The sequence below is a fragment of the Carya illinoinensis genome, chromosome 3 (genome assembly GCF_018687715.1).
Source record: "Carya illinoinensis cultivar Pawnee chromosome 3, C.illinoinensisPawnee_v1, whole genome shotgun sequence".
NCBI classification, from domain to species: domain Eukaryota; kingdom Viridiplantae; phylum Streptophyta; class Magnoliopsida; order Fagales; family Juglandaceae; genus Carya; species Carya illinoinensis.
This window is the reverse complement of record NC_056754.1, coordinates 6,322,451-6,346,878: the sequence shown is the minus strand read 5'-3', so window position 1 is coordinate 6,346,878 and position 24,428 is coordinate 6,322,451. Positions and strand designations below refer to the sequence as shown.

Here is a 24,428-nt window from a genome sequence, read left to right as displayed (position 1 = left end):
TGAAGAAAAAGTACTGCCGAACACCTGACGCAATCAAATAAAACTCTATATACATATTTTTTCTAATAAAAATACATATTTTTTATACATATAAAACTCTATATACATATATTTTTTAATAAAAATTTTATATATAATTATTTTTACATATTATTTATATATTCTATCTATATAATTAGTTATATTATCTTTTTTATAAAATAATAATTTTGACTAATCATATCAATAAAATATAAAAAAAATAATTGTAATAGAACTTTTTTTAATAAAACAACATTTTTTTTTTTGGATTTATTGAGTACGTTTAGGTACAGTCACACAAATTCAATTTTCATCTTGTTTGATTATATAAATGAAATGAGATATTTTAAATAATAATAAATAAAAAAATATTATAATATAATTTTTTAATATTAATTTTGTATTAAAATTTAAAAAAGTTAAATTATATATTATATATTATATAAAAATTTAAAAAAATTATAATAATAAAATGATATAAAATGAAATATTTTAAATTTTAGTAACCAATCGAGGCCTGTCTAAAGTCCTCGAGTTCTGCCCAGCACTTGTTGTACAAAATTTCTTTCTGATTTCGAGTTGCAGCTCCGTCGACCGGTGTGGACTGGATCTCTTCTCCTCCACCACCGTCAGTTTCCAGCTCTCTTGGATTTTGAGTTCGATTAGCACAACTTTCATCCTCCCCGCTCTCATCTTGGGTTCTCCCCCCACAACTATCATCATAGAACTGCCGCCGCACCATATGACTACGTTTAGAATTATTCTTCCATCCATGAAACTTTCAAAGCTCAATAAATTGCAAAGAGTGAGAGAGAAAGTAAAATTGACTTGGCAACTACTTTTCCAAGAAATTTTCAAAGCTCAATTAGTAGCAAACTAATTCGGAGTTGGAGTTGAAAAGCTCACCCCATGAGCTTCATCTGAGTGCCTTTGTCACGGAGTTCTGCTATCCTTGTGCGGCTTTAGTTAACGTGAGCAATGTTAATAATATTTAAGCAGCTTTGCAAATTGCACCCACTGACGAGCTCCAAATCTCTTCTTTCCCTCCGCAGCTACCATGTCCGCTGGAGTCCTATGTCCTTTTACTCATCACGGATTCTCTCTGGGATCTACATTCCACATGATCGAAGGAGGAAAAAGCTCTCTCTCTCTCTCTCTCTCTCTCTCTCTCTCTCTCTCTCTCTCTCTCGCACAAAACAGAAGAAAACCTTCCAAAGGGTAAAAGGATGGCCTACGCACTTACGATTCAGTCCCAAAGTTTTGATGAAACCAAGCGTTTCATCTCTCCACGTCCAGTTTCATCTAACAGGATGACTGCATTTAGAATTATTTACTCAATAAAATACAAATGCATACAAAAGGCTGAGAGGTACGATAATGTATTCGAGCTACCTTATAATTTATGATAGCTTTTTACATATAAAGAATCAACCATCGTTGAACCAAAGTCACGTGGCAAAACTGCACCCACCATAAGGTTAGGTTTTGATACAAAAAATATTTTATCTCATTTAATTATTATAATTTTTTAAAATTTTTATACAAAACATGATAAATAATTAAATTCTTTTAAATTTTAAAATAATAATAATATTTTATTTAATTTTTATATTATTTTATTTCATCTCACTGTACAAACATCTTTTAAATGAAGCGGATGATATATTTTCCTAAAATAATTGGAGACCAAAAGAAAGTTTGGCTTTGTTTGCTCTGTAGTTAGAGTATATAGTTTTAGAATCTATATTTTTTGGGAGATAGAGTTAGTTGTAAGTCAATTCGAAACAAAGAGTAGGTGCCAGAAAAATTAGACCCTTCCACTAGAGAACAAGAACAGTAACTACTCTTAACGATTAATAGAGAAAACAAACTTGACTAATTAGGTTCATGTTATATATATATATATTTTGTATTTTCTTCCAAGAAACAAGAATATCACAGTATTTGTTTTGGATAGGCTGTTGGGGATTCTCCAATCAAATCCTAACACATCAAGAACATAGCGCTGTAAAAAGCATTAGGGATAAACGATAAAAACGAACATTAAAAAAATATAGGTTGACAAAATATGAAACGTCGGTGGCAAAAGGTGAATCAAATACTTGCATCGGGCATGGAACATACCTTTTGTATGCTCTAAAAGAGAAGGAAAAAAAATACTGATCTTAGCCTTATTTATTTATTTATTTATTTTGGTTTGGAATACGGATATGGATTTATTTATCTAAAGTAAAAGCCAAAAAACGGTATAATCACAACCTGCTTTTTTTGGTTAATTGTGTTATATTTTATTCGTTTTCTAGACTTTTTACCGAACGACCAGAACCAACAACTGCCAAACAAGTTTAAATAATTAAAAGAAAAAGAAAAGCCGTTGAAAGGGAAAGACAATACAAAGAAAACAAACAACACCGGAAACCAACCCTCTGCCCTCTACCCCCTCCCCCCCTTCCCAACCCTCACCTCCTTCCTTTCTCTTATAACTGCTACTCCACATCTCTCCCACCTCGCCTCTCTCTTTCTCTCTCTCAATCCACTTTTATTTTTTACTCTCTCTAGTGTACCGGATTTTCTTTTATACCATGGAGTTCGCCGGAGATAGCCACGGTACCGACACGAATCCCGACTTCGACAATACTCCCCAACAAGGGTCTTTCTCCTACACGTCCCCGTCCCCTGCCGTCGACCGCGCACTCCGGCTCATCCAATCTGACGACGCCGACGGCAAGCTCCAGGCAGCCCGCGAGATCCGGCGGCTCACCAAGACCTCCCACCGCTGCCGCCGCCAGCTCTCCCAGGCTGTAAAACCGCTCGTGTCCATGCTCCGAGCAGACTACCCCGGCTTCCACGAGCCCGCTCTCCTCGCCCTTCTCAACCTTGCCGTCAAAGATGAGAAGTAAGTCACGCCCCCCCTTCTTACATATTCTTTTATTGCTGTTAGTTATTCAAAATAAAACTCCTTTTGCAATTAAACGAATTTTCAAGAGCCTCACTAAAGTTCGTGCAGAATAAAAGTTACGCTTTTTTAACAATCGTGTAGATTAATGCCCTCCGATTCATCAATTTCCGTGGCATGAATATTGAATAGTACTCGCAAGTTCTGTCCTTTATTCTCTATTTTCCTTTTTTTTTAATCTTTTTTTGGGAGGTGACTATTTTTCTCTGATTGGTTGGTGAGAAAAATTATTAAACCTTTTCGGCGTTGGAAGCCGAGATGTGATTTTCTTTTACTCAATTTTCTAGCACACCAAACCGCAAATGGTTTCATATGGTTTTATACTTGACTATCTTGTCCTAGACGTGAATGAGTTTTGGAAAATATTTGTCCCTTCAATTGGTTGGATTCCGATACGTATGATCGTTGAGAGATCTAGGACGTAAAATGTGATGGGCTCATGGTATGGTTTGGCTTTCTCAGAGGAAAAACGAACAAATAGCTCATGCTTGTCATTCAAGAATTTTGCTTTTTCTTATTTGTGTTTTATTTTTTATTTGTTGTAAAACAAAGTACTTTATAGAAATCGAAGGAATTGGAGAAGGGACTGATGAAATGAATGAAATTTTAGTCTGATGATAGGAATGAGTTTGGATAGTATTGACCTTAGGATTTAATATGATCTTATCTGCTTTTTGGTGGTTCTTAAAGTTTCAATGCAATTCCCATGGCGTCCTTTGACCTTTAGAAGGAATTGGATGCTTTTATGGTTGAAAGCCAATCGGATTTTGGATGGTGGGTGCGTGAGTGGTGGTGGTTCTTTCGTTCACATGTTTCTCTTGCTTTTTTTTCTTTTTTTCTTTTTTTCTTTTTTTCTTTTTTTTCTGCTTTTCTCGCCTTTGCCTTTTCTTGTCTATGAAGTTTTCTTATTGATATATTGTAATATGGGTTTCCGCTGGTGAGGAAGAAAACTTATACCTCATGTGAGAGTGAAGGATCCTTCCGTTTCTTTTTCACCCTTTTGAGTTTTGTGTCTGTTACTTTTTGCTATCAAGGTGGCGGTATTCTTTTTATCTTATTTATTTTATTTTGTTACCTTCACTTATATAATGTTTATATATTTGAAATTAGCGTATATGCTTTCTTTTTAGTTAGTTGACAATTTGGAGTTATAATCAAATACTTTGGAACCTTTATTTGGCTTGGAGAAGCTATATCCAACTGTTTGTTTTGTTGTTAAACATTATATTTCTGTCAGAGGAATTATACTTGGTGGGATAATTCACTTAGTTTATAAAGGTTTCTTTAGTACAGGTTCCGCTGAACTCTATCTCCTTTGTTGATTGTTTTACCGTTATGTTTCAATCTGCTCTTGTGCTGCATTAAGGATGCACAACCAACTCTTATAAATCTCATGTTGGACGGAGGGAATTGCTTAGTGCACCACCACACAACAGCCTCTAGTTTCATAAAGGGGGCGGCTTGATTAATGAGCCTGGATGACAGGAACATATACCTTCCACTTTGCTAGCAGATATTGTAGACAAAACTAATTGTCTTATGAAAGCATAAACTTGCCCCTGTTTTATCTTGCAGGAATAAGATCAGCATAGTGGAAGCTGGTGCTTTAGAACCCGTAATTAGTTTCCTCAAGTCACAGGATATAAATCTACAGGAGTATGCAACTGCATCTTTGCTTACTTTGTCTGCTTCAGGTGCCAATAAGCCAATTATAAGTTCCTCTGGTGCCATTCCTCCACTTGTGGAAATCCTTGGACGTGGAAGGCCACAAGCCAAGGCTGATGCTGTAATGGCCCTTTCCAATCTTTCAACGCACCCTGATAATCCTCAAATCATTCTTGAAACAAAACCTATCCCTTCGATAGTCAGTTTGCTTAAAACCTGTAAAAAATCTTCAAAAACTGCTGAAAAATGCAGTGCTCTTATAGAATCTTTAGTGGGATTCGATGAGGGCAGGAGTGCCTTGGCATCTGAAGAAGGTGGAGTGCTTGCAGTTGTTGAGGTGCTTGAAAATGGCTCTCTCCAAAGTCGGGAGCATGCAGTTGGAGCATTGCTGACAATGTGTCAGAGTGACCGATGCAAATATAGGGAACCAATTCTTAGAGAGGGCGTAATACCTGGACTTCTTGAGCTCACTGTTCAAGGAACACCCAAATCTCAGTCCAAAGCTCAAATGCTCTTGCAGTTACTGAGAGACTCTCCATATGCAAGATCTGAGCTTCAAGCTGACACGCTGGAGAATATAGTATGCAACATAATCTCTCAAATTGATGGAGACGATCAATCTGGTAAAGCAAAGAAGATGCTAGCTGAGATGGTGCAAGTTAGTATGGAGCAGAGTTTGAGGCACTTACAGCGAAGGGCTCTAGTATGCACACCAACTGATCTGCCTATTGCTAGTTGTACTTCTGAAGTTCCTTCAAAATGATTGTTTTGGTTTTTAAGGCTTTGTCTTTGTGCACATGGGATTTGTAAAATGTAACTTCCCGTAGGAAGAAAAAATAAAATAAGGTATAGTGAGTGATGCCAGTCCAGGTCGTATATGGACGTACCGGGTGACTGGTAACTGTCAATAAACTTGAAGCTGTATGAGGTCAAAAAGTATAATTTTGTAGTAGATTTGTAAAGGAACTTCTGTATTACTTGTTATACAGAGATAGTAAAGTTCTTCTTTCACCTCTACTTGGTTTTCATACTTTTTCAGTCTCTCTTTTTGCTTGCCTAGGAGCTCCCCTGATGGTAGTTCTTCCACTAGCAGTTACTATTATGCTTTTCTGGAATCTTTCTTCGGAAAACTCCCAGTTCGACACTAGGTTCTGAGGCATGATATTGCGATGGTGAACATGTAGAATATTCTCTGACTGATGTTCACTTCTGGTTCAAGACTAATGGGCGTGGAGTCAGCATCTCTGTTGTTTGTGGAATTGACCTTTGCTTTCATGAGTGTAAAAAAGATTTCTGGTTTGCTGGCTTGAATTATCCGCCTGTTTTCTGTTTCAGAATTAATTGGTATCTCTATTTCATGATTCCTAAATTGAAAAAGGAACAGAGAATTAGGCAGGATGACCAAACTAGAGCTGTCATTAGTGGAAGGAAATTCTTAAAGGTTGCATTTAGTACTCATGCCAGTGGATGTTAACGGTTTTTTCTTTAGCTTTTCTTTCTCGAGATTTTGCAATGAGACAGGATTAATGAAGAATGTGGTGTTAAGCTGCGTTGCCATGCATGGTGATGGCTGGCAAGTTGCAAGCTTATATCTTTGGAGTTGCATGTTGGAAGTCTGTTCTGCAATATTGATTCAATTCATCATGTTTGCGTCTTGGAAAAGGATCGAAGACTTGGGAGTCATAGAAGTTCATGGCTTTTCTAAGTTTCTTTAATTAATGCACAACTGACAATACCCCTTTTAATCGTGATAAATGCTGAGTTGAGGAAATCTGATCTATTATTATTTTTTAATAATAAAAAAATAAAAAAATAAACAGATTCTAGTCTACCCGATGGACTGCTTAAATCCATTTTAATGGGACTCTCACCAAATTCAGTTTCCCGTAATTTCAACTGGCCTAATATTTGAATCTCTCCTATTACTAAGCAAAATGACTTTGAATTTGAAAGGACAGCAAGCTAGGCAAGCCGCCATATGTGACCAAAAATGATATTAATAATAATAATATTATTATTACGGTAAAAAAACATTAATATTACCATATGGAGAGCACATATATAGGAAGGGACTAGCACAGAAAAAAGGGTAAAAAACAAAACTTACGTATAAAGTAAGTAAAATTATAGAAATGCAAAAAGAAATTCAACCTGTGCAATTGATATGTATGGCTGTGCTCATAAAAGCTTAATAAGCAAAATTATTAACCCCTCTTTTTCCTATAGTCTTATCTTCTTAAACTTTTCAGTCTCTAAACTACTTTCTCAATATCCTAAAGTGAAAGCGACGATTGATTAATGTGGAAGGCGTCCGAGGGGTACTCTGTGACCTTTCGTGGGCACAAAAACATGTCGATAGTACTTCTACTACGTAAGTCAACAAAGGACTTTAATCATCGAGAAAAATGTTGCACCTACATGCAATTTATCAATTCCGTCGTACCAATCATGCTTGGCCCAACAAAGAAAATAAGGACGGAGTTTAGAATTTAAAGCTAATTAAATCTATTATAATTAAAGATTTTTGTTATGTACAAGTTAATTCACGTATCATCAATGTTGATGTTTTCATATTCAAAATTTAAATTGATATTATTTTCAATAAAGTCTACTTTTTTATCAATCACATTAGATGGATGTGCCGTATTGGTATGCAGGATCGCTTACAATTAGATTTTTTTCATAATTAAATAAGACAATAAGAAATGATTTTTTAAAATGAAAGTTGAATAAAATATTATTATAATATAATTTTTGTTTTAAAATTTAAAAAAGTTGAATTATTTATTATATTTTGTGTTGAATTTTTTTAAAAAAATTATAATAATTAAATAAGATAAAATAAAATAAGGTAGCTAATTTATTTTGGATGTATGAGGAAAAATAAAATGATTTGGCATGAACCGACTTTCTTTTAGATCAATCCTATTTATTTTAGTTACCAATTTATCTTAAATCCCAATTTTTTCCCTTTTTGAGAAGTATCCTAATTCCTAAATCCACTAAACTCCCGTGCCAAGTGTCTAATTCCAACTAAAAAAAAACGTTTTTCCCTCAAGTATATTCAAATCTAAATCAAAACTACCTTATCATGTAGAACCCCATTAATCACGCCAACCTATACAGAGCAGGCTTTCACTGTAAAGCCTTCAAAATTTTCATCACTCCCCTCAGGCTCAGTTCCTACATTGCGTTCTTTCCACAACAATGGCCACGAAATCACATGGAATAGAAGAAGAACGTACACATGAGATCATAAAGATCGAAGAAGGTGTTCATGTCGAGCCTTCCACCACTGCCAAAACCAATGCAGACATCTTTTGCTCATCGGCTTCAGTGGTAACAATCACGCAAAAGGTTTGTGCGTGTATATTTGTATTCAATTCTATATATCATCCATATATATATATCCTCGATACTGATGGGGGACCATATGAATATGGCTGTGCATATATATCTACTGGAATTTCTTTGCATGCGATTTTCGAAATGAGTATAGTTGGGTACGTTATTTGCAGTTGATAGCAGAAGTCATTGGTACGTATTTCGTGATATTTGCTGGCTGTGGCTCAGTTGCTGTGAATAAGATTTATGGGTCGATCACGTTTCCGGGCATATGTGTGACATGGGGATTGATTGTCACGGTCATGATTTACACTGTTGGTCATATTTCTGGAGCCCACTTCAATCCCGCTGTGACCATTACTTCCGCAATCTTTCGCCGGTTTCCTTACAAGCAGGTCATAAATATTATAAGACTCATTTTCTTTGTTTATCTCTTAGCAATCTTGACCATTACTTTCTTCCATAAATATGATAAATACATAACATGATAAATGTTATGCCACGAGTGGTCATGATATTTACTGATTAATGTCTATAACTTGACGCTTTATAAGTATCCATTTTTCCAATGTTGCATAGGTTCCTTTGTACGTGGCAGCTCAACTAATGGGATCAATTCTTGCCAGTGGCACATTAGCTCTAGTGCTTGATGTTACCCCAAATGATTACTTCGGAACTGTACCGGTTGGATCCAACACCCAATCCTTAGTTCTGGAGATTGTCATCACCTTCCTTTTGATGTTTGTCATCTCCGGCACTGGCACAGATAATAGAGCGGTATGTAATCCAGATCATAAACCTTAAAATTTGTCACTTACACTTTATTTTCCTACATCAAAAACCTATTTAATTAAGAGCATCGAAAAAAACTATATTGTTTGCCACTTACGCATTACTCTGTGTTGATATTATATCGTATATATATATATATATATATATCATGTTTTGTTCGACTGCATCGATAAAACAATTAATTTGTGGGACACATCTAATGAAGATCCGCATGAAAACTTGAGTATGTAAGATGAAAAGCGACGTGGCTTGATGCAGTATGTAGGATAATAAATCTGATTTAGTTACCAATTTTTCTATTTTGACAGATTGGAGAACTATCAGGACTTGCTGTTGGAATGACTATACTATTAAATGTCTTCGTTGCTGGGTAATTCTCTGTTATGTGTCTATATTGATATTATACATAGCATCCAAAGTCGAAGCGCTCCTTATTCTTCTCTGCTAAACACAGATCAAATATTTACATGCATTGCAGGCCGATTTCAGGAGCTTCGATGAATCCGGCAAGGAGCATAGGGCCTGCAATTGTAAAGCATCTCTATAAAGGATTATGGGTGTATATCGTAGGGCCAATTATCGGAGCGATTGCCGGAGCTTTTGCCTATAATCTAATAAGATGCACAGACAAACCTCTCAAGGACAAGGACTTAGCCCGAGGTGGATTATTTCTGAGAGCTTCTGCAGCCTAATATATAGTACTTGCAGTTGCAGGCCAGTTTCGATCAGGAGCCTTCAATTTTCCGCAACAAGCATTGGGCTAACTACTGTTTTCAATTTCTTCATATTTTTTGTTTTGAGTTTGCTGTTGAGTTTAAATTTCAGTATGAAAAAGTAGTGATTCTACCCAATACAACACCTAGAAGAGAAGGGAGGAATAGGTGTATTTTGAATTTGATGGTCTATTAATAAATTAATAACAAACAATCAATTAATCAATGAGATAGATTACACAAATAATCAACACATCAATTTTAATCACAAAGTGGAAACTCATTTGAATAAGGTCTTCAAAATTTAAAATCATTTTGAGTGTAAGTCATCACCTCAAATCCATTATAGAAATTTTAGTTTGTTACAACTAATTTAGAAACACTTACAAAACTTTTGTAGTAGTTAAGTAGGCTTACAACACCCTGAGTAACCCACTCGGTCTTTGTATGCATGCAGTGTCGAAATTTCGACCTTTCTATAACTTTCCATGAGAACCTCTTTATCTCTGCATTAACGGCAGCTCTGGAAACCTTCCACCCAATAAACATGTCCACACCAATGTACTCAACTATGTTTAATTTTGAGTATGATATGATGGAAATGTATTTTTCAAGAGAGACTCAACTTTGAATGTGGAAGTGAGTTTCTCTTAAGTGCTCTTGGCAGGAACTTTGTTTTAACTCAATTTTTCCACACCTTATGACAACACATAAGTTTTCTTTTATATCCACTTAGGAATACAGAGCTCAAACCATAATTTTAAATTCCATTCCATTCTAGCTGTTCTAGTATAGTATCTGGTATATTATATCTGTTCCATTTTGTTCCAAGTTTCAGCTCGTTCCAGTCCGTTATGGCCATTCCAGTCAAATTTCAGCCATTTCGACTGGAATTGGCATTCTAGACCCTGTTCTGTTTCAAATTGTTTTTATAATTTTTTTTGTGCTTGGATAACATTTTTGTAAATTTTAAATTCAAATAGTATTTAATTAGTTCTAAAATATAAAATCTATTTATATAATTTTAATTTTTTTGTAACTTTAAATATGCCCTCTCATGCCTTTTTTTTTAAATATCATTATTTTTAATAATTTCTCTATTCTTTTAATTTTTTTCTTTGTTTCTGTCTTTCAACTCAAATTTGTATTTTTTAAACTTATATTTATTTTATAAATTTTTAATTCTTTTATATATATACACATATATATGATACATACTTACATATATATATATATGTATTTATTGTATTAGTTGGTAGTTTATATATATATATATAATTATTTATATATAATTAATTCTGAAACGATACTAGTATCGATATATTTTGTTTCAGTGCTTTAATTGAAATGGTCATCAGAATGGTATTAAAAACTTTGGCTCAAACCCTAGTTTAAGTGACAATTCTAAATATTTACTCAAGTTATGTGTCAAGCACACATTATACTTCAGAATTGTTCGAGCAATATTTCAAGCGAGGATTGAGTGAATTCTTTGTCTAAGTTACTGCTTAAGCTCCATGTAGAGCGAGGGTTAAGTGAATTCTTTGGTTGAATTTTGTTTGAACTGCAAGTTGAGTGAGGGTTAAGCAAACTCTCTGTCTAGATTACTGCTTAAGCTCCATGTAGATCAATGGTTGAGCAAACTCTTTATTTGACTTACACTCAAGCTCCACGTCTAGCTCCTATTGAGTGAAGTCTCTGTATAAGTTATGCTCAAGCTCTATGTCAAGCGTCTATTGAGCCAACTTTCTGTATGAGTTCCACTCGAATGTAATGTTAAGTGCTTGTTGAGTGAACTCTCTGTATGAGTTCTGCTTTAGTCATGTTGAGTTCACTTTGACCCATTCTCACTTTAATCCATTTTAATATTTGTTATAATATAATTTTACAAAGATTTTTACAAGAATACGCCTACACACATTTTTAGATTAACACAATCTCTTTGCTTATGAGATATTTTGCTAAGAGGCGTTAGGTGCACTACATATTAGTGTACTACAGTTCTGCTATAATTATTTTTTTATCACGTGCAATCGTCATTTACTCTAGCTCTCACAAAACGAAGTACGTATGAAAGTGGATTGTCTCTGTTTTGGATTTCATTTTTAGGTTTTGTAAAGAGTTTACGTAAACTTATCACTTTGCAAGGTATGCATGCATGAAGCACATATTAATTTGGCTGGCTCTGAAATTCGAAGAAGAAGAAGAAAAAAACAAAAAGCTTACATTGAGGGACGAGGGAGTCGAGGACCTCGCCTTGCAGTTTCGTGCATTCAACATATATTTTGCTGTCGTGTCTCATAATATAGGTAGCCATATTTAGGCGAAGAAGGGTGTAAGCAACTGATGATCTGTAGTGGGGAAGAGATTTCGATGATTGATGCACATGATATGAACTTTATGCAAAGCTTGTTTTGGATTTTCGGTAAAATGCAATGGTCAAAGTCGCGATCAGACCTTGAATCTCGTAAAAGTACTACCGCACATGAGTCTCCTGGAAAATTATAATTTATGGATCGATTGGCTGCATGCCTCTGGTTTTTTAATTTTTTGGGACCAATCATCCACCACCTTTTTGTTTTTCCAGTTATATAACAGTCAGATTGATTTTATTTTAATTTCATTTTCAAATTTTCGATGGCAAATAGTGTAAATTAGTGATATAAAATCCATTATTTTGCTTAAAAAGTTGACCATCATGAGCAAATTCGTATAAGAGTTGGTTTGTTTTTAAATTATCTCATTTCACCTAATATAATTATCATAATTTTTTAAAATTTTTATATAAAGTATAATAAATAATTAATTTTTTTAAATACTAAAAGAAAAATAATATTAAAAAATTATATCTCATCTAGTCAATATAATTTTTTTAAATTCTTATAAAAATAAAAATAATATTTTATTTAAATTTCAATTTTTATCTAAAAATCAAATGGAAATTTTAAAATATGGTTTAGATAGTAAGATAAGATAAGATAATTTTAGATAAAAATTAAAAGTTAAATAAAATATTAGTAGAATATTATTTTTTAATATTTTTATTATTTAAAAATTTAAAAAATAAATTATTTATTAAATTTTATATAAAAATTCAAAAAAATTATAATAAAAAAAGAGTTTTACTAGATACAAGCATACTTTGTTCACCAATTTGTATACTGATACTTTTTTTATATTTTTTATAAAAAATATAAAAAAATTTTGAAAGAAGAAAAAAATTTTCTATCTTATAAAAATTAAATTTTATCTTTAATTGATATCATTTTGTTAAATATATACCTTACGTATTAATATTGATGTAAATATTAGTACATAAAATATGTTTACAATAAGATTTTTTCATAAAAAAATACGAGATAAAACAGTACCACTTTCTCAACAAGATGTAAGTAGACAGTCGAGGTCGTACTTGGCCCTCCTACTTTCTCCCGAAGTGAAAGCATCATTGGCTCACTCAAAACCAGCCTCGTAGTCAGACTTCACCCGCACGAAAGCCCTCTCAACGGGCAGACAACACGCGCGCGCATATTAAAGCATCTCTTCCTCTCTCCCTTCATCTCAACTTCCCCACGCAACAAAAGTCGACTCAGTTAGACTCCACCCCACACCCTAAAACCCTAAACTCTCTCTCACTTTTCAGAGAAAGTTCCACAAAAGGAAGAATCGGCGAGCGTAATCTTGACTGTGTGAATGGGGGATCCGTTGGAGAGGCTGGGATCGGAGGGGATGGGGCTCGTGGACGGGGCTAGCACCGTGAAGGATGAACTGTGCATGGAGATCGACCCTCCTTTTCGTGAGAACGTGGCCACCGCCGAGGACTGGAGGAAGGCACTTAACAAGGTGGTCCCTGCCGTGGTCGTTCTCCGCACCACTGCCTGCCGCGCCTTTGACACTGAGTCTGCCGGTGCCAGCTACGCTACCGGCTTCGTCGTCGACAAGTGCCGTGGGATCATCCTTACCAACCGGCATGTTGTCAAGCCCGGTACTCATATATATAATTTCTTTGCTTAAAGATTAAAAAACCGATTTTTGTCTTCGTTTCTTCGTTGGGAACATGTGGAAAAAGTAAGAAATTGAAGCACTTTAGACCAGATACCCGTTGCAATTTATATGCGCGGAGACGAAGCAGAATTTTGTGTTTGTTTACTCAATTGTTCCCATGGCTGGTTTTATTTTTTCTATGTTTTTCACTTCTTATCTATTCTTTTTTGTAGGGCCTGTAGTTGCAGAGGCAATGTTTGTGAACCGTGAAGAAATCCCGGTGCATCCTATATACAGAGATCCCGTAAGAAGACTCGTTCTTGGGTTGCTTCTAATGTCAATTGCACAAATTTTGATCTGATAGCAGCTTAATTAGAATTTATGGTTGAATATATTGCCTTTGCGATATCTTATGTAGTTGGAATATATCTAAGTGATTGCAATAGTTTACTGGTGGCTGGTTATGTTGGTGAGTTCTTAGTTCATGCTTAAATTTCCGGAGATGACCCATGAGGTCTATTGTCTTGAAGCCACCAATGGGATATGGTCTATTTTACAGCAGATGGAGCAATAAGCGCAATATCATGTCTACAAATACTTTCATTAGTCTTGTAGCCATTTAGAAGGAGATGACTTTTGTTTTAAATTTCTTTGAAGAAAATCGTTAGAATGTTAATAAAAAACCACTATGGGACTAATTACTTTTTTCATGGAAATGAAGTGATCAAGATTGGAAGATGAAGACCCATACTAGGGAGAAGAGGAACTCTCCTCTCGATGGAACTTATGGAGAGTCGTATGGCAGTTATCACTACCCATGGTATTTTCCTTTTGACAGTACTTGAAATCCCCAGGAGGAGTTGGATTTCTTACCACAACTTTGGTAAAGACTGAAACATTTGTCTCAGTGCTCTCTCAAGGGATTTATAGTGTCTCAAATAGGAATTATGAGGTGATCTGTAACCCTGCTGTATCCATCTTGTACCAATAATATTAGGTGCTTACTGGGGGAACATACTCACACATTGGTTAAGTCAAAGATACTTGGTTGACATTAACAAGAAAGATTGCTCACCCAAGTCATGGAAGAAAAAAAAAGACTAGTGGATCCCTTCCGTAAATTATATCAATGACTTAGGCCTCGTTTGGATAGCTATCTCAACCCATCTCGTCCTATCCCATCTCATCTCATCTCATTTCTTTCCCAAACATGACTAAAGCACACTTTTCAATTTCAAATCTTCAACTTTTTCATCTAATCATTACCTAATCATTACAATTTTTTCAAACTTCCAAACAAAGCATTAAATTCAAATTTTTAAATCCCAAAACAAAAAAATATTAAAAAATAATATTCTAACAATATTTTAATTTTATAATATTTTTATTCAATTTTTTCTCTCTCATTTTTCAAAATCCAATAAAACATCTTAGCTCAAACCATTTACTAATATTCACAGATTTATCATCTCATCTCATTTCATTTCAGCATCCAAATGGGGCCTTAGAGAATTTGTAGTGGAAACTAATTTGATCTTTAGGTGTGAAACTTGAGGAGGTAACGGGTTGGTCTGCAAGTTGTTTGTGCTAAAGAAGCTCCTTGGCTTCTTTTTCCATTTTCCCTTTTTTCATTTTGTTTATTTTACCGATTTGTTAGAAGCTATATGGCCCACTTCATCTAACATAATAAGAACCTGAGAATCTGATCTCGCCTAGCAAAACTCTAGCCTTTATGCCATATCTTGCTAGTTCAAACCTTTAATCTTCTAGTCTCATTTAATCACCAAATGGAGGGAAGAGGATGCCTTAGTTACTTGGCCAGGATCCATGTTTTGATGTGATGTCGCCCATATTTTTGTTCAGGAGACGCATTTTTTGGATATGAACAGTGTTGAGGGGTTCCATTCTGATATGGAGCTTTTGAAGGTCCAACCTAGTTTGGAGATGACTTTGTTTCAGTCAATGTCTTCTCAGAAGGGGTCGAAGGAGGTGGGGGGGGGGGTCTGCTAGTAGTACTCCGACGTTGTGTATGTCTGAGAAGGATGGGAAGGAGGTGGGTGTGTCATCGGTGAAGTTTTTGGGGTTGAGTTCTGAGTTGGTTGTTGAGTCTGTGGATTCTTTGAATCGTGTTGAAGGGACTAAGGTTATTGAGGAGAATGGTATAGAGATTGAGGGAAGTGATACTTGTGTGGAAGAGGTTCCTATTACTTTTTTTAATAATTTTGGTTTACAGATGGTGGCGGGGAGAGGTGATGACTCTGCTTCTTGTGAGTCTGGGGTGCTTGTAGAATCTGATGAGGATTTAAATCCTGTTCTGTTGAGTTTTTTTAATCCAGAATTAGAATGGCCTTGTAATTCTTCTGATTGGGTTTTGAGAAAGGTAGAAGAGATTAGATATTGTGTGGGAATTTCTTGTGAAGGATTTGAAGAACAATTCAGAGCTCTTTTGATTGCTATAGAAGCGGGTCAACCTGTTTTGGCCAAGTCTACTGCAAAGAAAGAGAGGGAACTTAAAAGATTGGAGTGCTCTATTAATTATAAGTCCAGGGATGGGAGTGGATGGAGGGATAAAGGTAAGGAAAGGGCTGTCAATGGTTTGTAATGAAGCCTATAATTATTTCTTGGAACGTTAGGGGTTTAAATGATTATAGGAAACGTCTTAGGGTGAAAAATTGGTTGCATCATTGGAAGGCTGATGTTATTTGTCTCCAAGAATCCAAGTTTAAATTTGTGAATCAAGCTATAGTTCAGAGTTTGTGGAATTGTAATAGTGTGGGTTGGGTAGAGCTGGTTTCTAATGGGGCTTCGGGTGGAATCATTATTTTGTGGAATAGTAGGGTGGTGGAGCCGTTGGATCACTTTGTGGGAGAATTCTTGGTGGCATGTCATTTTAAGAACATTGAGGATGGGTTTGAGTGGGCTTTTGCCGGGATATATGGCCCTAATGTGGATTGTAGAAGATGCCAATTATGGGATGAAATGTTGGGTGTTTATAGTTGGTGGAATTTACCTTGTGTTTTGGAGGGGATTTTAATCTTACTAGGTTTCCTAGTGAGAGGTCGGGGGTTTCACATTTTTCAAGTGCTATGGCTTCCTTCTCAGATTTAATTTTTGATTTAAATCTGATTGATTTACCTTTGGTGGGAGGTGATTTTTCTTGGTCTAATGGCAGATCTTCTTCAAGGTTGGACAGTTTTCTGGTTTTGCCTTCTTGGAAGGCCCATTTTTCTGGTTTGAAGCAGAAAGTTTTGCCGAGACTGTGTTCTGATCATTTTCCCATAATGTTGGATTGTGGGGGGTCTGTGACTAGAAGAAGTTGCTTCAAGTTTGAGAACATGTGATTAAAGGTTGAAGGTTTTGGGGATAAAGTTAGATGTTGGTGGAATTCCTACAATTTTTCTGGCACTCCTAGTTTTGTGTTGGCCAGTAAGTTAATATCTTTAAACAATGATTTAAAGAAATGGAATAAAGAGGAATTTGGGTTGTTGGATTCAAAGAGGAAGCGGCTAATGGAGGGGTTGCGTATTTTGGAAGAGAATGAGGTGCAAGGGTCGTCATCGGAAGAGGATAGATCCAGAAAATTAGGGGTGGTTTCAGATCTGGAAAATTTAGCTTTAATGGATGAGATATCATAGAGGCAAAAATCAAGGGCATTATGGCTGAAGGAAGGCAATAGGTGTACCAAATTTTTTCATCAATTGTCGAATTCTCATAGAAGATATAATGCGATTGAGGTTCTTCGTGAAGGCGACAGGTTGTTTATGGATCAAGATGATATTAAGGCCCATATTGTGAATTATTATGAGAAGTTGTTTTTAGAAATTTTTTCGTGGAGACCAAAACTGGATAGCCTTGTTTTTAATAGAACACACCCACCACACACACTACGGGGAAGAACAGACTTAGGCATAAGAGGCATCCTTCTCAGGGATACGAGGCTAATTTTGTTTGCAGGGAGCTAGGTAGTAGCAGGCGTACTGAAATTTGGATCAACAGCCCTAAGAACCCTAACACGTACATGCACAATTGTGTGTGTGTGAATATATATATATATATATTAGAAATATATATAGAAAATCTCCCTTACATTTCTGTTTGCTAGACGAAGGTTGTTATTCTTAAAAAAATGTCAAGCAAGTGGTCTAGACACTTTCTCTCCATACACTTTCTACTAGTGATGGTTAGCTTTCTTTCAGTCCTTTAGTTTGGGTAATTAAAGACGATTCTCTCGGCGGCGTTTACTGAGTTATACTGATACACTATGCAGTGGGTTAAGGAGTTAGTTATAGACTCAAAATGCTTCACTCTTGAAAAGGAAGGGGGTAGGGTGGTTATCACTGAAAAAACATGGAAGATGGTGGCAAAGATAAGCCTGGGCCCTTCAGTAGTGTAGTGGTTGGCTAAGGCAATGGAGGTCTGCTCATTGGAAGAACAAAAGGAGTTCTACACCACAAAATGGGAAGGCAGTAGTAGTTTCATAGTTCAACGGTGCTCAAACTCGAGAGGGCGTTATTTGGTAGTGGCAGAATATGGAGGTGGAGGGAGGAGGAATTTCATATTTGTACCTGAGGAAGAAGGAAATGGATGGAATAAGATGGGGGAAGCGTTATGGGACCTCTCTGATGAAAAGAGGAAAATGCACAGTGATAGCAATCGGAAAAGGATGATGATCAAGGCACAGCCACAAAATTTGTCTTACAGGGAGGCTCTGATGGTGGAACAGCCACGGGCACAACGGACTGAAAACGAAGGCAGGCTAGTACAAATGGGTAAGGCGATGGGTAAGGCCCCTGTCAGAGAGACGTGCAATGTACAGAGTGAGAGAGTGAGGTAGGTAGAGTGTCAGACGGGGAGACGTTGAAAATGCTATGGGAAGCGAAGTCGCAGGTTGAAGATCTGCGTATGACTATAGAATTATTAATAGAAAAGGAAATGGGGCAGGATTATAAGGGTCCGGGTGTGGGCCTGGAGGGGGGGGCGAATCTGGCCCAGAAGTCTTTTAATCTCGGCATAAGTGGGCTGGCGGTAAAAGGCCCAACCAAGAGGCTAAGTGACTCGGCCTCAGGCCACGGGCCATTAATAACGAAAAGCTGGAGGATCCGTAACCCGAGACCCGATCCAGCTATGTCGGGAGCAGAGATTACGCGACCTGATCCTTCTACGTCGGGAGCAGAGAAATTGAGACCCGATCATTCTACCCATGCGCAGGCCGAACTAACGACGGTGAAACTTGCGCCGGTACCACAGACAGCGCCGGCAAAGAGGGTGGAGCAGATCCTGCAACGGGTGGAGGAAAACAAGGAGATCCAGCCCCCAGTGGCACTTTTCCCGGATTTCTTTGCACAGAACTCACCGATAATTAACACGGTGAAGTTTATTGCTCAGTCGGAGGCTCATGGTGCAGAGGATGATCATTTAGAATTATTTTCTGAGTATGGGACAGAAAGGGATCAGGAGATAGTGGAGGAAAATGATGATAATCAACTCCCGAGAGCATCCCCACCTACGGGTTGTGGACAGAACTTAGATGATAAATTAGTCTCATTCGTTGGTAACCATACTAATGAAATAAGTATGGTTCCTGATTCTCAAGAGATATATCAGCCGAATGCCATAAGGGAGATCATTGGTATTCCATCTGAACACATATCAGATGGTGTGGAGGCAGTGAACACTATGGTGGAATGGGAAGGTCGTAATCAGGGTGTAGGGCAGGGGGACAAGAATCCAATTCCTCTAGACTATCTATTACCAAATGAGTGTGAGATGTCGGATTGGGTTTTCAATAAGGTGAAAGATATTTAGCATATGGTGGGTATGAGGTGTGTGGGCTATGAAGAACAATTTCTGGCTCTCCTCACGGCCATTGAGGCGGGTCACTCGGATTCTAAGAATAAAGGAGCCAAGAAACGAAGGGAGCTTAAAAGATTGGATTGGTCATTGAATGAGGGTAGTTCAAGCCGAGATAGGACCAAAGGGAAGGGTACGTTTATTTTGTTATGAAGCCAAAAATAGTGTCTTGGAATGTTCGGGGGCTAAATGAGTATAATAAGCGCTCTCGAATAAAAAACTTATTACGGGAATGGTGGGCGGATATTGTGTGTCTACAAGAAACCAAATTGAAATTGGTGACTAGAAAAATAGTGAGAAGTGTGTGACATTGCCCTTATGTAGATTGGGTCTATTTGGCGTCGAATGGGGTTTCGGGGGGTATCCTTGTGATGTGGGACAAAAGGGTGGTGATGAAGATGAAGGAGTTTATAGGGGAATACATGGTGGCTGTTTCTTTAAAGATGGTGGAGGATAACTTCTTATGGGCTTTTGCAGGAATCTATGGACCGAATGATGACAACATCAGACACCATCTATGGGAGGAACTTGCAGGGGTTCATAGCTGGTGGGACCTTCCGTGGTGCATAGGAGGGAACTTTAACATCATAAGGTTCCCCATTGAAAGATCGGGTGACAGTCGTTTACGGCCAGCAATGACAGAGTTTTCCGATTGTATTTTTGAATTGAACCTGGTGGATCTACCACTCATTGGTGGCCCTTTTACTTGGTCCAATAGCCAGACGTGGTCACGGTTGGACAGATTCTTAATATCGCCAGAGTGGGAATGTCTGTATCCAGAGGTCAGTCAGAGGAGATTGCCGCGTATATGCTCAGATCACTTTCCAATTTTACTGGATGGAGGAGGCATTCAAAGTGGGAGGCGGTACTTCGAGTTTGAAAATATGTGGCTTGGCTTTGTGGAAAGGGTAAGGCAGTGGTGGTTCTCTTACCAGTTTAATGGTACTCCTTATATTCTTGCAGGCAAACTAAAGGCTTTAAAGGAAGATTTAAAGCTCTGGAATTCTCAATCTTTTGGTGATTTAGGGGAGCAAAAGAAAAACATGATGGAGGAGTTCCGGGTTCTTGAAAGGATCAATGAAGGTAGATCTCTCACCACAGAGAAAAGATCAAGAAAGGCAGAATTGACCTTAGAGCTGGAAAGAGTTTTATCACTTGAAGAGATATCTTGGCGACAGAAATCAAGAGTATTGTGGTTGAAAGAAGGGGACCGAAGTACAAAATTCTTCCATAGAGTGGCAAACTCTCAGAGGAGGAATAACACCATTGAGATGCTGAATATCAATGGTAGAGAGTGCAATGAGGCACTTGTGATACGGGAACATGTGCTGAATTTTTTCGAATAGCTATTTACAGAAAGAGAGGGTTGGAGGCCAAAAGTGGATGGACTTGTATTTGATTCCATTGAGCCATAGACAACGGTATGGTTGGAAAGAGCGTTTGAGGAAGAGGAGATATATGAAGTGATCAGACGTATGAGGCAAGACAAAGCACCAGGACCAGACGACTTTTCGATGTGGTTCTTCCAAACTTGTTGGGAGGTGGTAAAAGAGGATTTATTGAAGGTTTTCCAAGAACTATTCTCGTCTGGGAAATTCTTGTAAAGTTTAAATATGTCTTTTATTTCTTTAATTCCAAAGAAGTCCGAGGCTGTGGAAGTGAAGGACTTTAGGCCCGTGAGCCTCATTAACGGTTTCTATAAAATTATCTCAAAGGTGCTAGCAAACAGGTTGGGGGCGGCCATTGGTAAGATAATCTCAAAGCCACAAAATGTTGTTAGGGGTCGTCAAATACTGGATTCGGTATTAATAGCCAATGAGTGCTTGGATAGTAGACTAAAATCTGGTTTTGCAGGGATTATTTGTAAGTTAGACATGGAAAAAGCATATGACCATGTAAATTGGGACTTCATGATTTACCTACTGGTGAGGTGTGGCTTTGGGGAAAAATGGTGTAGGTGGATCAAATGGTGCATTTCAACGGCAAAATTTTCAGTTCTGATTAATGGCAGTCCATAAGGATTCTTTAACAGCTCGAGAGGCTTAAGACAATGGGATCCATTGTCCCCACTCCTCTTTGTTATCATCATGGAGGCCTTGAGTAGAATGTTAATGATACTTGTTACCAATGGTATGCTGGCTGGATTTTCAGTGGGTGATTTGAATAGGGGCTTTATCTCGATCTCTCACTTACTTTTTGCAAATGACACTCTAATTTTCTATGAGGCTGAACAAGAACAACTGAGGACACTAAAAGCGCTATTGTTATGTTTTGAAGCAGCATCGGGTTTGAGAGTGAATTTTGATAAATCAGAACTAGTTCCAGTTGGGAATGTTAGTAGAGCTCGTCAGTTGGCTAGCACACTGGGGTGTAAGGTAGCCACCCTTCCTATGACATATTTGGGTTTACCGTTGGGGGCAGCTTCACGAGCAATAGCTATTTGGGATACAGTTATCGAGAAAATAAGCAGCTAACTTACCCACTTATTTTCTGTCTTTATTCCCAATTCCAGCTTCTGTGGCGGCAATGATTGAAAAATTGTACCGTGATTTCCTTGAGTGGTTTGGGGGATGAATTCAAGTTTCACCTAATCAGTTGGGATAAGGTGTGCAGACCAATTGCTTCAGGTGGATTGGGGATAAAGAACTTGCGAACCTTCAATCGGGCACTCCTAGGGAAATGGTTGTGGAGATATAATATGGAGCTGGAAGCTTTATGGAAATTAGTAGTGGATAGTAAACATGGCAGTATATGGGGGGGATGGTGTACTAGAGAGGGGAATGGATCGTATGGAGTGGGGGTCTGGAAGCAAATAAGAAGAGGGTGGGGGACGTTTGTCAATCATACTAAAGTCTTGGTGGGGGAGGGCACATGTATAAGATTTAGGACGGACATTTGGTGTGGGGAGGAGGCACTGAAGGATTCTTTTCCATCGGTATACCAAGTGGCTTGCGATCAAGAAGCTTCGGTGGCGGACCTAGTGGTTCGCGCAGGGGATCAAGTCGTTTGGAATGTCACTTTCTGTAGAGCAGCACATGATTGGGAAGTAAACACTTTCGCGGAGTTCTTTAACCTCCGGTATTCTATGAAGCGGAATGGTTTGCAAGAAGATAAGCTATGGTGGAAACCTACGGGTAAAGGTACTTTCTCGGTTCGCTCTTATTATAAGGCTCTTACAGTTATACCAAACTCTCCGTTTCCATGGAGAAGATTGTGGAGGAATCAGGCACCTCCCAAATCACTTTTCTTCATGTGGACAGTAGCTCTGGGTAAGATATTGACTACCAATAACCTGCGAAAGCGTCGGGTAATCATTATTGATTGGTGCTGTATGTGTAAGAAAGATGGTGAGTCAGTGAATCATCTCCTGCTACATTGTGAGATAGCTAGAGTATTGTGGTGTGAAGTTTTCAGCCGAGTAGGACTACATTGGGTGATGCCGAAGTCAGTAGTGGAATTATTAGCTAGCTGGGCGATGCCGGGAGGCGATCCACAAATCAAAGCTGTGTGGAAGATGGTACCGATCTGCATTATATGGTGCATTTGGCAAGAGCGTAATGAACGAACATTCGAAGATAAAGAGCGGACTACGGAGGAGATACGTATCTTATTTTTCAGTACTTTATTCTTGTGGTCTCTAGCTATAGACTTCAACGGACAAAATGTACATGACTCTCTAGTGACTACTATAGCCACCTAGATAGGTCTTATTTCTTGTATACCATCTTGTGTACTTGGGCTATGCCTATTATTATTAATAAGATTGTGTTTGGCTGATGTTGTGTGGCTGGAAATAGAGTTTGAAGAAGAAGTCCTGGATGTGGTAAAAGGTATGGAAAAAGATAAGGCTCCGGGTCCAGATGGGTTTTCTTTGGCTTTTTTTCAAGAGTGCTGGGATGTTGTTAGAGATGATGTCATGAAGGTGTTTGCCGAGTTTCACTCCTATATGAGGTTTGAGAAGAGTTTAAATGCGACTTTCATTGCTCTAATTCCGAAAAAGGCTGGGGCTGTGGAGATAAGAGATTTAAGACCTATCAGTTTGGTGAATGGTGTTTATAAAATTGTTTCTAAGGTGTTGGCTAATTGGTTAAGTAAGGTGATGGAGAGGATAATTTTACAATCTCAAAATGCTTTTGTGAGAGGAAGACATTTTAGATTCTGTTTTAATTGCTAATGAGAGTTTGGAAAGTAGACTTAAGATGGAGAACGCTGGTATTCTTGTCAAACTGGATATGGAAAAGGCTTATGATCATGTAAGTTGGGATTTTCTTGAATATTTGTTGCAGAGATATGGCTTTGGAGTTAAATGGTGTTCGTGGATAAAGTTCTGCATTTCGACTCCTAAATTTTCTATTTTGGTGAATGGAGAATTGGCTGGTTTCTTTTGTAGTTCTTGTGGTTTGAGGCAAGGCGATCCCATTTCTCCCTTTCTCTTCGTTATGATCATGGACGCTTTTAGTAGAATGATTGACAAGGCTGTGAAGGGTAATTTTCTGTCTAGTTTTGTGGTGGGTAATGAGACTAGGAATAGTCTGAAGATTTCTCATTTATTATTTGCTGATGATACCCTATTTTTAGTGAGTCTGATTCTGATAATTTATGTGCTTTAAGAGCTCTGTTGGTGTGTTTTGAAGCTGCTTTGGGGTTAAAAGTTAATTTATCAAAATCTAAAATTGTTCTTGTGGGTGTTGTTCAGAACTTATTAGATTTGGCAAATTTATTGGGGTGTAGGATCTCTTCATTGCCTTTGAGATATCTTGGGGTTCCTTTGGGGGCTTCTTTTAAAGCAGTGGACATAAGGGATGGGATGATTGAAAAAATTGAAATGAGGTTAGCGGGTTGGAAGAGGATCTATTTGTCTAAGGGGGGAAGATTAACTCTAATTAAAAGTTCTTTGTCTAACCTGCCCACATATTTCCTTTCTCTTTTTCCTCTTCCTGCAAGGGTTGAAAAGAGAATTGGGAGTTTATTTCGGAATTTCTTATGGGGTGGTGTAGGTGAGGAAAAAAGGTTTCATTTGGTCAGTTGGAAGAAGTTTGTCAACCATTGGTTGGTGGTGGTTTGAGGATTAAAGATTTGAAGGTCTTTAATAAAGCTTTACT

At 37.5% G+C, this 24,428-nt stretch overlaps 3 protein-coding genes across 3 annotated transcripts in view; all 3 read left to right on the top strand.

Moving 5' to 3' along the window:
• The first annotated feature begins 2,394 nt into the window (after window positions 1-2,394).
• LOC122302874 (U-box domain-containing protein 4) lies at window positions 2,395-5,659 on the top strand. The gene is made up of 2 exons (XM_043114323.1): window positions 2,395-2,917; window positions 4,553-5,659. Exons 1-2 carry the CDS (start codon window positions 2,604-2,606, stop codon window positions 5,403-5,405), a joined length of 1,167 nt encoding a protein of 388 aa, XP_042970257.1. The 5' UTR covers window positions 2,395-2,603; the 3' UTR covers window positions 5,406-5,659.
• A 2,020-nt stretch (window positions 5,660-7,679) lies between these two features.
• On the top strand, window positions 7,680-9,718 carry LOC122302873 (probable aquaporin NIP-type). Its single transcript, XM_043114322.1, has 5 exons — window positions 7,680-7,999; window positions 8,161-8,382; window positions 8,567-8,764; window positions 9,088-9,149; window positions 9,258-9,718. Exons 1-5 carry the CDS (start codon window positions 7,850-7,852, stop codon window positions 9,469-9,471), a joined length of 846 nt encoding a protein of 281 aa, XP_042970256.1. The 5' UTR covers window positions 7,680-7,849; the 3' UTR covers window positions 9,472-9,718.
• Window positions 9,719-12,928: 3,210 nt separating this feature from the next.
• Window positions 12,929-24,428, top strand: part of LOC122302872 (protease Do-like 7) — a 39,370-nt gene continuing 27,870 nt past the window's right edge. The window contains exons 1-2 of the mRNA XM_043114320.1: window positions 12,929-13,477; window positions 13,710-13,780. Of these exons, the coding sequence (XP_042970254.1) occupies window positions 13,186-13,477; window positions 13,710-13,780 (363 nt within the window). The 5' untranslated portion in view covers window positions 12,929-13,185. The remainder of the gene's footprint in view (window positions 13,478-13,709; window positions 13,781-24,428) is intronic.

Excerpts from the sequence above, each read along its gene's own strand:
- LOC122302874 (XM_043114323.1), top strand. The coding sequence starts at position 2,604 with ATGGAGTTCGCCGGAGATAGCCACGGTACCGACACGAATCCCGACTTC. Across the intron at positions 2,918-4,552 it reads CTTGCCGTCAAAGATGAGAA|GAATAAGATCAGCATAGTGG; the intron begins GTAAGTCACGCC and ends TTTATCTTGCAG.
- LOC122302873 (XM_043114322.1), top strand. The coding sequence starts at position 7,850 with ATGGCCACGAAATCACATGGAATAGAAGAAGAACGTACACATGAGATC. Across the intron at positions 8,765-9,087 it reads CTGGCACAGATAATAGAGCG|ATTGGAGAACTATCAGGACT; the intron begins GTATGTAATCCA and ends CTATTTTGACAG. Across the intron at positions 9,150-9,257 it reads TTAAATGTCTTCGTTGCTGG|GCCGATTTCAGGAGCTTCGA; the intron begins GTAATTCTCTGT and ends CATGCATTGCAG.